At 44.3% G+C, this 17,126-nt stretch overlaps 1 protein-coding gene across 1 annotated transcript; it reads left to right on the top strand.

Moving 5' to 3' along the window:
* The first annotated feature begins 5,337 nt into the window (after nucleotides 1-5,337).
* Nucleotides 5,338-15,084, top strand: LOC139241460 (probable G-protein coupled receptor 139). The gene is made up of 3 exons (XM_070870018.1): nucleotides 5,338-5,445; nucleotides 8,191-8,278; nucleotides 14,183-15,084. The coding sequence occupies exons 1-3, from the start codon at nucleotides 5,338-5,340 to the stop codon at nucleotides 15,082-15,084; spliced, it is 1,098 nt and encodes a 365-aa protein (XP_070726119.1).
* The last annotated feature ends 2,042 nt before the right edge of the window (nucleotides 15,085-17,126 follow it).

Consider the following 17,126-nt stretch of genomic DNA (forward strand, 5'->3'; position numbering starts at 1 on the left):
TAGGCAGCATGTTTGTTTCATTACTTGACCAGTGAGGTTTGTAACCTGATCTGAGTCTATCAGTAAGGGCAATCCTCAACTTGGTATAATTTCTTCTGCTAATATTCTTGCCACCGTCTCATGGAGCAATTTTTGTTGTGATTGCTTCACCCCATTTTCTGAATTGATCTATTATAACCAAGCACTACATTATCCCCTGGCGATTTGACAGTGGGCCCATGAAGCCTGTCAGCATGTTTTACCATGCTCCCTTTGGTCGGGATTGCTCTCTCATTCTCAACTTTGTTTTTCCACCAAGGTAATGCTTTGCGCATGTTAAGCACTTCCTACAGTAGTTTTCTTTATCTCTTCCCATTCCCTTCCACCACCAACATCGGGATATTGAACTCGTCATGCATATCTTACCGATGTGTGCATATCCGTGCTATACACTCAGAAGGTGTTGTCGGATGCACTCTGGGCTATCACATTACAATATTTTCTCCAGATTCCATCCATTCCTTGTTTAGCTTCCTGCCTTTGCCATTCAACATTTCCCTGCTGTCGGTTTGCCTCCTGTACGTTATACATATTTATTTCTTCCGGCACAAGCGCACAGGTGCTTATTTTAGCCCATAGGTCCCATGCTTCTGGCAATTTCCAACGTGCCTCATCTGCTTATGTATTGCCTTGCTGATGCCGGTCTGTTATTTTCTTATAGGCTTTGATTTTTATTATTGCATATTCCTGGGGCTGGAGGGAAGTCTCTACCTGTTCGGTAAATATGTTCTCGTGTCGAATTGTTCCTCGCACCGATGTCATGTCACCTCGCGGACTCCAGGCTATCATGTAATTGTGGACCACCCCAAATGCGTATCGATTGTCTGCACATATATTTACCCTTTTACCTTTTGCCTCTTTGAGGGCTTCCGTTAGGGACACTAATTCAGCGACTTGGGCTGAGATGCTCGATTCCGATTAAGCTACTCCCCGTATTTGCCCTTCACCATCTGTGGTCCCCTACGATTCTATATTTCTTCACTCAAATGTTCCAGTGGGGGTTATATTGTTATCGGTGCAGGCAGTGCAGGTTGCGCTGTCGGTCGCCCAGTTACTGCTGCACATATTGTAACTTTCCTACTGCTTACTTCTGCCTCTTCCATCTATTTTATTTTAGCTTTTAGCTCCTGTATTATCTGATCCTTTCTTTCCATCACTTTATTTTGTACCCGATAGCAGGCTAAAACTACCGTGTGAGCCCGGTCTCCTTTATTCCTTGGCTTGCACCTCAATCACTTTGCCTGCCTCTCCATTGTGTCGTCTGGTTGCCATTCCTATTTCTTCATTCTCTCATTGTGTGTTATGTTTTTACCTGCTAGCATTTTCCGTATAGATCCTGAGAGTCACCAGTCGTATTCCCCGCCATTTCTAAGATTGCTAAGAGACTACCATTCCCTGATTGGGCTACTCTTGAACCTCCATCGTGTCTTTGACCGATTCTTGGTCGTTAGTACCGCACGCCGGTCAAACTCATTTTAGCCTACTCGCACCCCAAATTTTCCTTATTCCTTGATCTCCGACCTCTCCTTGTCGTGTTTATTTGTTCTCTCTGTAGATCTCCTGCTTTCCCGTAAACAGTTTAAAAGCTCCAACTTGGAGGTGGTATTTAATAAAAGATATTCACCCCAACAGCTGCCACATCGTTTCGTGTTTGCATTTCAGAATCCTGCAAACGACGCCAATTGATTGGGAGAATCGCCCTTCTACTCAATTAACAAACCCGGAATCAACAGACTGATACCTTCAATAATGGTCACCGATGTATTATTTCAGCACGGACAGGGGGAGCATTTCACTTGCCATCCGCCTGAGAGGATCTCAAATGAACTGTACAAATTAGACGTTAATTGTACAGCTTTTGGCATATGAGTGACCTCGTGGACAGACCTTAACAGTGGCGTGATTGTTTTTTTCCAAAGCATGATCGAAAACCCAATTGGTCGCTTATCCAGGTGTCACTTGCCTTATATTGTTGTACAAGTTTATCTTTGGATTTTCTTTATTGTTCCTTTGATTCCGAGGTCAACGCGTGGTCATCTGGTGTGTTTTATGCGGAGGTGTGGTTTTAAGCATAGCTCTTGTTGTGATAGCTCAGGGCCTTCACAATAGCCAGATAACATCTTTGCTAATCAACCACGGCCTTGCAGATGGTCAATAGAGTCGTTCCAGGATGAAAGTGGATTAATTTATATAGAGTGGGCGACAGAAGGAGGAATTGAAATCTCGTCATGGATCGCATGGGGAGACTGTAGCAAAGCAGCCCAGCGAGGGGAATCACTGAGGGAGGGGAGGCAGTGATCATTGCGAAAGTCTGTTACTGAATCCAGGCTGGTTCTGAGTTCGGCTCTTCTCACACCCAGTGAGGGTCTGAGCCCAACACACACCGAATGGGACATTGTAGAGAGGGATTTATCTGTGTCTAACCCGTGTGCACCAGCTCTGGGAAAGTTTGATGGGACAGTTAAGAGGGAGCGTTTCTCTGTATCAAACCGGTGATGGACCTGCCATGAGAATGTTTGATGGGAAAGTCTAGAGTGAGCTTTACTCTGCATCTAACCCGTGCTGTACCTGTCCTAGGATTGTTTGATTGGATATTGTGCAGGAGCTTACCTTTGTATCGAACCCGCTGTACCTGACCTGGGAGTGTTTGATCGGGACAGTGTAGAGGGAAGTTTACTCTATTTGTAACCGGTGCTGTACCTGCGCTGGAATTATTTGATGGGCAGTATAGAGGGAGCTTTAATCTGTATCTAACCTGTGCTGTACCTGCCCTGGGAGTGTTTGATGGGACGGTGTAGAATGAGCGTTGCTCTGTATCTAATCCCGTGCTTTTCCTGCCCTGGGCGTGTTTGATGGGCCAGTGTAGAGAGAAATTTATTGTGTGTCTAAATCGTGCTGTACCTGCACTGGGAGTGTTTGATGGGACGGTGTATAGAGAAATTTACTGTGTAACTAACCCTGTGATGTCCCTGCCGATGGTACAAATTAACCTGAACTGGTTGTCATTCTCCATGCCTCAAATTGCTGAGCATTGAACACAGATGCAGCATTTTTGTTGGTCAGTCGTATTATTACTAAACTCATTCTGTTCAGCCTGGCAGTTTCTGTCTCTGGCTGGGGTTCATGTTCCTCAGGCACTTCCTTCACTCGTCAGCGCTGAGTGTTGCGATTGAAGCAGCGGTGGCATCATGTTCTGTCTCCATCGTGATTTCCACTGTCTGTCCTCCTGCCCGAGCTTCTCTTCTGCTGCAACCTTCATCTGTGATTTGGTTACATTTATCATTGAGATACTTAGAGGAAATAGATACAAATAATGTAATAGGTATCAGAGCAGTGATTTATAATGCGTGGATTGAATCCCGGCGCGGGATGTGATCAGAGCGGGGCTCATGCTCCGCTACGCAAATTACATATCACGTACAGCACACAAAGCAGACAATCGGACCGACTGTTCCATGCTGGCGTTTATGCACCACACACACCACCAACCTACACCCACACAACACCCACAACTCTGCATCTTACCGTATTAGCAGAATCTTCTAATGTTTTATGCCTGATTTGTTGATCTTGCTTCCCATTAAATGGTTCTGTACTATTCGCCTCAACCACTGCCTCTGGAGGTTGGTTCCCCATTGCCACTTCGCTGGTTACAGAGGCTTCTCCTGAAATTATCATTGGATTTATTGGTAACGATTTTATCATCATGGCCCCATTTTTGGTATCATAATTATTTCATGATTTCAGTTTTTTTAAACTCTATTTTAAACTGTGCTTGCTTTTCCGCTATTGCATTTATCACAGCACAAGTAACGATTAGAAACAGGCTCAAAAAGAGCACAGCATCGATTCTACACACGAGACAAGGACTCAATAGCTTCTGGTATCACAGGACCACAGAGTCATACAGCACAGAAGAGACCATTCGATTCATAATGCTGCTCCAGGCTCTGTGATCGAGCTATTCAATCAGCCCCACACCCGTGTTCTGTTCCCAGATCCCTTCAAATACCGGAATTCCAGTATTGATTGCAATTACATAAGAACATAAGAACATAAGAATTAGTAACAGGAGTAAGCCATCTTGTCCCTCGAGGCTGCTTCGCCTTTCAACTAGATTATGGCTGATCGGACCGTGGACTGAGCATCACTTACCCGTCCGCTCCCCATAAACCTTAATTCCCTGAATTGTTAAAAATCTATTTATCTGTGATTTGAATACATTCAATGAGCTAGCCTCAACTGCTTCCTTGGGCAGAGCATTCCACAGATTCACAACCCTCTGGGAGAAGAAATTCCTTCTCAACTCCGTTTATATTGCGCCCTCCCGGTATTTTGAGGCTGTATCCCCGAGTTCTAGTCTCCCCGACCAGTGGAAACAAGATCTCTGCCTCTATCTTGTCTATCCCGTTCATTATTTTCAATTTTTCTATAAGATCACCCCTCATCCTTCTGGACTCCAACGAATAAATACATCGTCTACTCAATCTATCATCATAAGGTAACCCCCTCATCTCCGGGATCAACCTAGTGAATCGTCTCTGTACCCCTTCCAAAGCTAGTATATCCTACCTTAAGTAAGGTGACCAGAACTGCACGCAGTACTCCTGGTGCGGCCTCGCCAATACCCTGTACAGTTGCAGCATGACTTCCCTGCTTTTGTATTCCATCCCTCTCGGAATGAAGGCCAACATTCCATTCGCCTTCCTGATGACCTGCTGCACCTGCAAACTAACTTTTTGAGAATCATGCACAAGGACCCCCAGGTCCCTCTGCACCGCAGCATGTTGTAATTTCTCCCCATTCAAATAATATTCTCTTTTACTGTTTTCTTTTCCAAAGTGGATGATCTCACATTTTCCGACATTGTATTCCATCTGGCAAAATTAGCCCATTCGCTTAATCTATCCAAATCTCTTTGCAGCCTCTCTGTGTCCTCCACACAACCCGCTTTCCCACTCTTCTTTGTGTCATCTGCAAATTGAAAAGTTATTGTTAAATCTGCTTCCATCCCATTTTCAGTGAGAACAATCCAGATGATGCAAACTCGCAGTGTAAGACAAATTCTCCTCATCTTCCCTCTTTTAATTTTCGTAAAACTCTTCCCTCTGGTTAACAACTCTTCTACCACTGGCAGAGTTTCTCTTCAGTTACTTTATCCAAAGCCCTCATATTCTTGAAAACCTCTATTAAATCTCTCGTTAATATTCTCTGATCGAACGGGAAAAATTACAGTTGCTTATATCTACTTATAACTCTCTCTGGGGGTACCAGTGCACCAGCGCAGCCTTCGGTCGCATGAGGAAGAGAGTGTTGGAAGATCACACCATAAAATCTGGCACCAAGCTCATGGTCTACGAATATGTAGACATAGCCAGCCTACTGTACGGATCACAAACGTGGACCGTATGAAGTAGGTACCACAAATTATTGGATAAATACCTATGTCTCCTCAAGATGCTGCAGATCCCTTGGGATGTCAGACGTTAGCGCCCTCGATCAGGCCAGCATCCCCACAGTGAAGCACTGAGCACACTTGATCAGATCCGCTGGGCGGGCCACATTGTCCGCATGCCTGAAACGAGACTCGCAAAGCAAGCGCTCTACTTGGAACTCCTACACGGCAAACGAGCCCCGCGTGGGCAGATGAAACGTTACAAGGACATCTTCAACGTCTCCTTGAAAAAGAGCAACATTCCCACTGACAGCTGGGAGTTCCTGGCCAAAGACTGCACTAATGGATGAAGAGCATCCGGGAGGTCGCTGAGCACCTCGTGTCTCGTCGCCAAGAGCATGCAGCAAACAAGCGCAGAGAGCGGAAAGAATGTGCGGCAAACCAGTCCCACCCACCCTTTCCCTCAACCATTATATACCCCACCTGGTACAGACACCGATATTCCCACATTATACTGTTCAATCACCTGATAACTCACTTTTAGAGTGGAAGCAAGTAATCCCGGATTTCGAGGTACTGCCTATGATGATGATTAAATCTCTTCCACATCTTCTCCAAGGCTTTCCTAATGTGCGCTGCCGAATCGTCATGCAGAGATTAACCGATGTTGAACAGATTTTTATTGTACCTTCATGATGTGTGAATCGGTGGTGTGGGCAGCATTTATTGTCCATCCCAAATACCACCGAGAAGCTGCTGGTGAATTCATCGATACATCTAGAGGACTATTTAGAGTTGACCATATTGCTGTGGGACTGGGGTCATATAGCTGCTACACTAGGTAAGGACGGGGGATTTCCAAACCCGAAAACAGGTTGTTGAACTCGATGGGTAATGACAATCCGAGATCCACACGGTCACCATTGCTGACACAATATTTTAATTCTAGATTTATTTAATTCACCTTAAATTGCACAGCTGCCGTGGTGGGATTTGAACTCATGCCATTGGATCTTTACTTCAGTCTCTGGATCATTAGTACAGTTGTACACTCACTTTGCTGCCATACCCGATGATTCATAATGTCAAAGATTCTTCCTCCGATTTTAACAGTTTTATTAACTTGCCCTGCCACCTTCATAGATTTGTGCACATCGACTCCCAGGTGTCTCTGCACCCGCACGCCATTTAAAAAATGTATTGTTTAACTTATATTGCATCTTGTCATGTTCCTTCACAAAAATGTATCACTTCACTCATGTTTCATTTTGCCTGTCATGTGTCTTCCCATTCAAGCAGACTATCGCTGTGCTCCTAATGTCTGCTACGCTCCCTACTGCTAACTACATTAGTTTTTCGTGACATCTGCAAATTTCAAATTATGCCTTTAGACTTAGGTCCTGGCTATTAATCTCTATAAGAAAGAGAACTGGCACTAATATAGAACCCTGGGTTTCACCACTCTATACTTCCCTTCTGTCTGAACGCCAACTTTTCACCGCCACTCTCAGTTATTTGTTCCGGTGCCAATGTTGTCTCCACACGGCCACTGTCCCTTTAATTCCATGACGTTCAGTTTCCCTATCAAGTCGATGAAGTGACATTTTATCAAACGCCTTTTGAAATTCGATATATACAACATCAGCTGCACTATGCTCATCAAACCTTTAGGTTATTACATCAAAGAACTCAATCAGGTTTTTCTGACACACTTAGCCATTAACACAATTTGTGCTGGTTGTCATTTATTAATCCATGTTTTTCCAAGTGACAGATAATTTCATACCGGATTATGGCCTCTCGAAGTTTCCCCACCACAGACGTTATTCTGACTGGCCTGTAGCTACAGGTTTTATCACTTTCTCCTTTTTTGAACAGCGTGTACCATTTGCGAACCTGCAGTCCTCTGTCACCACTGACATATCCAGGGAGGATTAAAGATTCTGGCCTGAGCTATTTCCATTATTCCTTCACTCAGCAACACTCATAAATCCCATTCGGGCCAGTTGTATAGAAACATAGAAATTTACAACACAGGAGGCAATTTCCGGCCCATCATATCCACGCCGGCCGGCAAAGACTCAGGCCATCGGTCAGCAGCCCTGAAGCTTACATTTAATCCTTTGAACCATTAACAATGGGGAAAACTATCGAGCAGCAAGGACAAGCAGACTGCCCCACACAACTGTGACACACCTTAAACTGAAACACTATACACTCCAACCCAACCGGAGCCATGTGATCTCCCGGGAAATGCAAAAAACAGTTTAAAATCCAGGTCAATTTCGGGAAAAGTATCTGGGAACCTTCCTCTCTTACCCATCCAGGTGATCAAAACTACTCCAGGATATCTACTTTATTGTGGTACATAAAGTGTTGGATTGAAAGGGGTGAATTGAAAATGTTTGATTAGGGATTGTAATTAATATCAGTCTCCACGGGTTTACAGAAGCTATTTGTTCAGTGACTGTAATTAATATAAGTCTCTATTTACCGAATTGTGTCTCTGGAGTCATTCTCGCTCATATTGATAAGGCACTCCTTTCAAAGTGTGACCCCATTGTCGCAGTGAATACATCACATCTGGCACGAACAGCAATCATCGCACTGCTCCACAGAGAGCGAGTCGGAATCTGAGAACAGTAGATTGGAATGATACAACAATGTATCAGAATCTGAAAATAATGGATTGGAATGTTACAACAAATGGCAGGAGTTTCATCTTGTATTTTAACTTTCTTGTTGCACATTATGAGGAATTATCATTGTTATTGCGAATCCGTTATGCATTTCGTATTATTCAATACATTTACTTTCCCGTCCTTGCTGGTGTTGGTTTTACTGGTAAGTCTATCTAATTATTCCAGTAATCATGGTTCAATGTTTTACTGATCTTATATTTTACTCTCCCCTCCTTGCTGCAATTTTTGTTCCTGGTAGTCTCTGTATCCAACTATTCAATCTGCAACCAAATTTCGCTGTATTACAAGATTTGTAAATTGCTTTCTCATCTTTGGTGCAGTTGTTGTTCCTGGGAAATCTCTTCATACAGCTGTTAACTATGCATACGTTGTTAATTGTACGAGTGATATTTTAATTTATTCCACAATCTTTCCTGTAGTTGGTGTTCCTGGTAAGTCTCTATATCCAACAATTATAACTCTACTCCATATTTCACTGTATTACTGAGTATGTCACTTAATTCTTTGGAAGTCTTCGTCACAATGCAGATCTATTGACTCAGTCCCCTCTGTGGCCAATGTCTGAGGCTGAGCGAGATTGGTCACAAATTCGGCATTCTGTTTTTTCCCTGAGTTCAGTTCTGACCTCTTCTCCTCTGAATCACTGGTTCTGCCCATTATCATCTCCATAATACTGGTCACCTCATTCCTTCGCCTCAATAACCCAGTGAATTTGTGAAACAAGAATCGACCATTGCAATGCTTTCCTTGCCCACTCGCAGTTGCAGTCCACTATAAGTTAGAGCTCACCTAAACAAGTTGCTGATCGTAACCTAACTCCACTAAGTCCTGTTCACCCATCAACAATCTGCTCTTCAACATTGGCTCCCGATTAATTAATACCTCATTTTTATTATTCTCATCCATGTGTTCAAATCCCACCATGGTCTCACCCACTCCAATTAGTCCCATTCCCCTGCACTATTCCCATAGTCCAGCAATTTTTTCCCCTTCAAGTATTTATCCAATTGTCCAATAAATGTTAATTTACTTCCCTCTATACGTCCTCCAGTCATACTGTCTCTATTCTCTTTTTCTCATTCATTCTGGCACTTTGTGAATTTCTCACTTTCTCCCTGTCTCTCTGTCAGTTTCACGTTGTCTCTCCACATTTCACTGTCTCTGTCTCTTGCTCATCGACTGTTAGATTAATACAGCAAAGAAAGAGGCCGCTCGGTCCATCGTGTCCATGCCGTCTATTGGATAGAACTATCTCAGAAGCCCAACTATTTAGCCAGTAAAATTTAAATATATCCCCTTCCACGAATAAAGCAATTACCTTTCGAAAATAACGATTGAATCTACTTCCACCGTGTTCTCACAAGTCGCATTCCAGATCGCAACAGCTCACTGCATAAAGAACACTCTTCCCATCTCTCCTCTGGTTATTTTGTCAATTACCTTAACCCTGTCTCCTCTGGTTATGCACCATTGTGCAACTGGAAATATTTTCGACATACTCGCTCTATCAAAACCCATCATAATTTTAAAATCTATGTGAAATGTTAAATCTTTGCTGATGATACAACGTCATCATCATAGAAAGTCACTTTAAATGGAGGAAGGCTTGCTTCCACTCTAAAAATGAGTTCTTATGTAACTGAACATGCAATAAGGGAATTACAGTCTCTGTTACACCTGGGACAAACAGTGGTTGTAGGAAAGGGTGGTGGGACTCGTTTGCCGCATGCTCCGCCTTACTCCTGCGCTTGGTCTCTGCATGCTCTCGGCGACGAGACTCGAGGTGCTGAGTGCCCTCCTGGATGCACTTCCTCCACTTAAGGCAGTTTTGGGCCAGGGACTTCCAGCTGTCGGTCGGGATGTTGCATTTTATCAAGGAGGCTTTGATCGTTTCATTCAAAAGTTTCATCTGTCCTCCTGGGCCTCGCTTACTGTGTAGGAGTTCCGAGTAGAGCGCTTGCTTGCGAGTCTTGTGTCAGGCACCCGGAAGATGTGGCCCGCCCAATGGAACTGTCCAGGTGTACCAGCATCGAAGCACTGATAATACAAAGATAAGAATGAAAGAATGTTTTGAGGAGGACGCAAAAAATCTGCAAAGGCATATAGATAGTCTAAGTGGGTGGGCCACAACAATGGCAGATGGGGTATAATGTGGAAAATGTGACGCTATCTTCTTTGTTATGAAAAACAAATGAGCAAATTATCATTAAATTGGAAGAGATACCAAGTTGCTGTGGTCCAGATTGATCTGGGTGTTCTTGTGCATAAAACACAGAAGGTGAGCATGCAGGTACATCTAGCAATTAGAAAAGGCAGCAGAATGTCTGGCTTTATTTCAAGTGGGACAGAATATCGAAGTCCTGCTACAACTGTACAGGTTGTCGATAAGACTACAGCTGGAGTATTGTGTACAGTTTCGGTTACTTTCGTGAAAGAAGGATTTACTTGCATTGGAGGCAGTGCAGAGACGGTTCACGACGTTGATTACTGGGATGAATATATTGTCATAAGAATAAAGGTTGAGCAGGTTGAGCGTGTATACATTGGAATTTAGAAAACTACGAGGTGATCTTATTGAAATGTCTAAGATTCTATAGGGGCTGATGGGGTAGACGCAGAGATGATGTTTCCTCTAGTGGAAGAAATCTAGAACCAGGGACCATAGGGTTAGAATAAGGGATCGCCCATTTATATCACAATAAGAAGCAATTTATTCTCTCAGGAGGGCGTGAATCTTTGGAATTCTCTTCGACAGAAAGCTGTGGAGGCAGCTTCATTGAATCTTATTCACTGGAGATAGACTGAGTTTTAAACGAGAAGGGAGTTAAGGGAGTGGGCACGGAAGGGGAGTTGCGGCCAAGATCATATGTTCATTCCAAAGTATCAGGTCCAATCACAGAGGCGGGAGCGGAGTAATGTTTTTGGCTCTCGGAATGAAATCCCTTGACGGACGTGAGAGCAGTGGAAGTTAGGCGAACCTGGGAATGAAATTTCTCGACAGAGGTGGGAGTAGTGTAAAGTAGGCGAACCTGGTCATTAAATATCTAGACTGAGTGAGGGAGCATTGTAATCTAGGCAGATGTTGGTGTGAACTCCTGGAGCGAGGTGGGAGCCCTCTCTGGGAAGTGGCATCATTGCATCACTGGAATCACCTCAAAGATCCTGAGGTTCATGAATATTTATTTATTGGGCATGTTTTACCGTTATTTTCTGTGATGCAATAATTCAGAAATCATATAAGAGGCAGTCCATTATTTATTATTTTATTCCTTCCTTTTATCAGCCAATTTCTCGTCTTTTGTTCTCACTTGGAGTTGAACAGAGGAAGCGAAACTCTGTTCGCTCTGTTCTATCCACGCTATGTTACAGGCGGGTAAATATCCGCTGATCATTTAGTTCCAGTCAGTGTCTCCTTTGTCACCATCTCAAGTTCTGCATTAATGGCAGTGCTTCTAATGGGTGGAACAGGATTACAAGCGTCAGTAACATTCACAAAAATAATGTTCGTTCAGCCAGATTTCATTCATATATTTCCAATCTTTATTTTGAATTTGCAATTTGGTCCCATGCCGATCTGTCACAGTTCAGTAGGTCTATCAGCGAGAAACAGAGTGGATATATCTGTTGCCTCCGGCTGTACACTTCTGATCTTTGGGCCCCTCGTGCGGAGGGGGAGCGGGAGGTCAGAAGGACTCCTCGTCGGACTGCTCCTGGACATGGCCAAGTGGAGCATCAGCTGGTCCAGGCAGCGGGCGGTCGAGAGGATCGCTCAGCCCGGCTGCCTCCCTCTCTTCCGCGGATACGTTCAAGCCAATGTGTCCCTTGAGATGGAGCACGCGGTGTCCACTGGAACGTTCGCGGCCTTCCACGAGAGGTGGCTGCCGGAGGGACTGAAGTGCATCAACAACACCTGCAACCAGATTTAATTCGCTTCTTCAATGGTAAAAGTGTAATATCATTCCAGTTATCGGTTTTATTGCACATGTATATCATAGCAGCGCATTTGGAAAGAGGTGGCATGATAGTTCCAAGTCAGCATGGATTTCTGAAAGGGAAATCATGCTTGACAAATCTTCTGGAATTTTTTGAGGATGTTTCCAGTAGAGTGGACAAGGGAGAACCAGTTGATGTGGTATATTTGGACGTTCAGAAGGCTTTCGACAAGGTCCCACACAAGAGATTAATGTGCAAAGTTAAAGCACATGGGATTGGGGTTAGTGTGCTGACATGGTTTTTTGAACTGGCTGTCAGACAGGAAGCAAAGTGTAGGAGCAAATGGCTACTTTTCAGAATGGAAGTCAGTGACAAGTGGGGTACTTACAAGGTTCTGTGCTGGGGCCCCAGCTGTTTACGTTGTACATTAATGAATTGGACGAGGGGATTAAATGTAGAATCTTCAAATTTGCTTATGACACGAAGTTGGGTGCCAGTGTGAAGAGCGAGGAGGATGCTATGAGGCTGCAGAGTAACTTGGATAGGTTAGGCGAGTGGGAAAATGCGTGGCAGATGAAGTATAATGTGGATAAATGTGAGGTTATCCACTTTGGTGGTAAAAACAGAGAGACAGCCTATTATCAGAATGGTGACAGATTAGGAAAAGGGGAGGTGTAACGAGACCTGGGTGTCATGGTACATCAGTCATTGAAGGTTGGAATGCAGGTGCAGCAAATGGCATGTTGGCCTTAATAGCGAGGAAATTTGAGTACAGGGGCTGGGAGGTATTGCTTCAGTTGTCCAGGGCCTTGGTGAGGCCACACCTGGAGTATTGTGTGCAGTTTTGGTCTCCTAACTTGAGGAAGGACATTCTTGCTATTGAGGGAGTGCAGCGAAGCTTCACCAGACTGATTCCCGGAATGGCGGGACTGACATATGATGAAAGACTGGATCAACTGGGCTTGTATTCACTGGAGTCAGAAGAATTAGATGGGATCTCACAGAAATGTATAAAATTCTGACGGGTTTAAACAGGTTAGATGCAGGAAGAATGTTGCCAATGTTGCTGAAGTCCAAAACCACCAGGGGTCACAGACAAAGGATAAGGGGTAAGCCATTTAGGAATGAGATGAGGAGAAACTTCTTCGCCCGGAGTGTGGTAAACATGTGGAATTCTCTACCACAGAAAGTTGTTGCGGCCAATTCACTAAATATATTCAAAAAGGAGTTAGATACAGTACTTACTACCAGGGGGATCAAGGGGTATGGCGAGAAAGCAGGAATGGGGTACTGAAGTTGCATGTTCAGCCATGAACTCAATGAATGGCGGTGCAGGCTCGATGGGCCGAATGGCCAAAACCTGCAACTATTTTCTATATTTTCTATGTTTCTATAATGAGGGAGCAAGTCATATCTAGTTTCAATCAAAAATAGTTGTATTTCAGGATAAACAACCCCGGCTGATTGTAACTTAGGTACTTAGAATATGAACAAACTATCATATTTTCTCGTCGAATATTCTCTGCACAAGTGGAAACCAACAGGTGAAAAGCTACAACAATTAATCTCTTCCATTTGTGTTCCAATACTTCAAATGCTCGTTTCAAGGACACCCTCAAAGCCTTCATATTAAAACTAAACATCCCCACCGACACATTGTAGTTCCGAGCCAAAGATCACCTGAAGTGGAGAAAATGCATCCGGAAGGGCGCTGATCACCTCGAGTCGTCGCCGAGAACATGTAGAAACCAAGCGAGGGCTGCGGAATGAGCGTGCGGCAAACCAGACTCCCCACCCACCCTTTTCTTCAACCACTCTCTGTCCCGCCTGTGACAGAGACTGTAATTACCATGTTGGACTGTTCAAGTCACCTGATAACTCACTTTTAGCGTGGAAGCAAGTCTTTCTCGCTTTCGAGGGGCTGCATATGATGATGATGTTACATAAGCATTTGGTGTCTCATTGACTGTGGGATTGTTCGTCTGATTTAGTGCTGATAATTGAATTTAGTTGGTGATTACCTTGTCAAAGATTGTTAATTATTTTAGTTTGGAGTCTATTCCTTGCTCCCAAATTAACGTTTAATTTACCTGTGTATTTCCCTGCCTGATAGTTAACATCCTGACGATTGTGATCCTGCCTCGTGGAAAGTGCGGTCTCTCCAGATGTGTCACTCGCTATCTGGTGGCCATGGCCGTGACAGATCTCTTGATCATTATCCTCGTCCTGATACTGAGGCACATTCGGATTCTTTACCAGAAAGAGTTCCATTTCGTGCGGTCCATCCATGTGTGTAATATTCACGCCGTCTTACTTCACGCAGCCACAGATTGTTCTGTCTGGTTCACCGTCAGTTTCACCTTTGATCGCTTTGTGGCCATTTGTTGCCAGAAGCTGAAAACTAAATATTGCACCGAGAGAACGGCGGCTGTGGTTCTGGGAACCGTGACTTTGCTGAGCGGGTTCAAGAACATTTTCTGGTATTTTATGTTGACAGGTTTCTATATACTTGACAACATGCCCTGGTTTTGCTATATAACAGAAGATGTTCTGAATTCACAGGTCTGGGGAGCAATCACACTCATTCATTATATTCTCACCCCATGTATCCCATTTGCTCTGATTCTGCTGCTCAATACTGTCACCGCCAGGCATATTATATTGGCCAGCAGAGCCCGCAGGCAACTCCTGGGTGCCAGCAGTGGGGAGTGTCCCAGTGACCCAGAGATGGCGAGCCGCAGGGATTCCATCATTTTACTGTTTGTTATCTCCGGCAATTTCATCCTGTTGTGGACGGTGCTTATGGTGAATTCTATCTGGACCCACATGTACTTTTTGGGGTATGATTCTGTATATATACCTATTTATGTAATGGACGTTGGAATAATGCTGCAGCTGCTGAGTTGCTGCACAAACACGGCAATTTATGCCGTGACCCAGACTAAGTTCAGACAGCAGTTGAAGAATGTAGTGAAATATCCCTTCACACTGATTCTGAAATTAATTAAACGATGAGAGGATGCAGAAACGTTCCTGCATCAGACTCCCTGTGTCCTGATATTGTGAGCGAGCTGCTCTCCCCCGCGTGGCCAGTGATTCGCGTGAATAATAACACTCTCACTCACACACTGATGACAACGGGCGCCCTGTGAGGGGCCTGCAGTCCGGGTGAATCACCATCAGCATCACAGACAATCCCACGAAATATAGAAACATAGAATCATAGAAAATAAGTGCAGGATTAGGCCAGTCGCCCTTTCGAGACTGCACCACCATTCAATAAGATCATGACTGATCGTTCACCTCAGTACCCCGTTCCATCTTTCTCTCCATACCCATTGATCCATCCGTAAGGGCCATATTTTGAATATATTTAACGAATTGGCTTCACCAACTCTCTGTGGTAGTGAATTCCACAGGTTCACAACTCTCTGAGTGAAAAGGTTTCTCCTTATCTCGTTCATAAATGTCTTACGCATTATCCTTAGACTGTGACCAGTAGCTTTGGACTTCCCCAACATTGGGAGCATTCTTTCTGTATCTAAAATGTCCAGTCCCGTCAGAATTTTATATGTTTCGAAGAGGTCCCTCACATTCATTTAAACTCCAGTGAATACAGGCCCAGTGCATCCAATCTCTTCTCATTGGCCAGCCATTGCATCCCGGGAATCAGTCTGGTGAAACTTCGCTGCACTCTCTCAATAGCAAGACCGTCCTTCCTCAGATTAGGAAACCAAAACTGATCATGATAATCCAGGTAATGTCTCACCAAAGCCCTGTACAACTGCAGTAAGACCTGCCTGCTCCAATACTCAAATCCTCTGGCTATGAACGCGAACATGCCATTTGTCTTGTTCACCACTTGCCAACTTTCAATAACAGATGCACCATGACTCCCAGGTCTCGTTGCACCTCCTCTTTTCCTAAGCAGCCACCATTCAGATAATATTCTGCCTTCACGTTTTCGCCGCCAAAATTGATAAATTCACAATTATCCACATTATACCTCGTCTGCCATGCATTTGCCCACTCCCCTAACCTGTCCAAGTCAACCTGCAGCTTCTTTGCATATTCCTCACAACTCACACCGCCACCCAGCTTGGTATCATCTTCAAACTGGGAGATATTACACACAATTCCTTCACCTAAATGATCGATGTATATTGTAAATTGCTGGGGTCCCAGCACTGAGCCCATCTGCACCCCACTAGTCACTGCCTGCCTTTCTGAAAAGGACCAGTTCATCCCGAATCTCTGCTTCCTGTCTGCCAACTAGATCTCTGCCCACGTCAAAATATTACCACCAATACCATGAGCATTAATGTGCCGTGTGTGGGAAGCAAATCAATAAGTCATCCGGTGTGCAGAAGCACGCGATAGTTCACACTGACGAGAACTCCCACTCAGAGGCTCTTACTGTGGAAAGTCTTTTACGCATTCGTTCCATCTGCTGACACACGAAAGAGTTCACACTGGAGAGAGATTGTTTATCTGCCAAGGGCGTGCGAAGGGATTCACTCAGTCCACGAATCCCGTGGAACTGCAGTGGATTCACAGCGGAGAGAAACAAGTTAAATCTTAGAATAAGGGGACATTAAAAACAGCGAAACATATAAAATAGATGCAGGAGTAGGCCATTCGGCCCTTTGAACCTGCACCACCATGCAATGAGATCATGGCTTATCATTCACCTCATTACCCATTTACTCCTTTCTCTCCATAACCCTTCATCCATTTAGCAGTAAGGGCCATATCTAACTCCCTCTTGACTTTATCCAATTAACTGGCATTAACAAATCTCTGCAGTAGGGAATTCCACGGGTTAAGAACTCCCTGAGTGAAGACGTTTCTCCTCATTTCAGTCCTAAATGGCCTACCCCTTATCCTAAGACTGTCCCCTGGTTGTGGACTTCGACAACATCGCGAACATTCTTCCTGCATCTACCCTGTCGAGTCCGGTCGGAATGTTAGTTGTTTCTATGAGATCCCTTCTCATCCTTCTGAAATCCAATGAATACAGGCCCAGTCGCTCCAGTCTCTCCTCATATATCTGTCCT

This window comes from Pristiophorus japonicus, unplaced genomic scaffold, assembly GCF_044704955.1.
Source record: "Pristiophorus japonicus isolate sPriJap1 unplaced genomic scaffold, sPriJap1.hap1 HAP1_SCAFFOLD_109, whole genome shotgun sequence".
In the NCBI taxonomy this organism is placed as follows: domain Eukaryota; kingdom Metazoa; phylum Chordata; class Chondrichthyes; family Pristiophoridae; genus Pristiophorus; species Pristiophorus japonicus.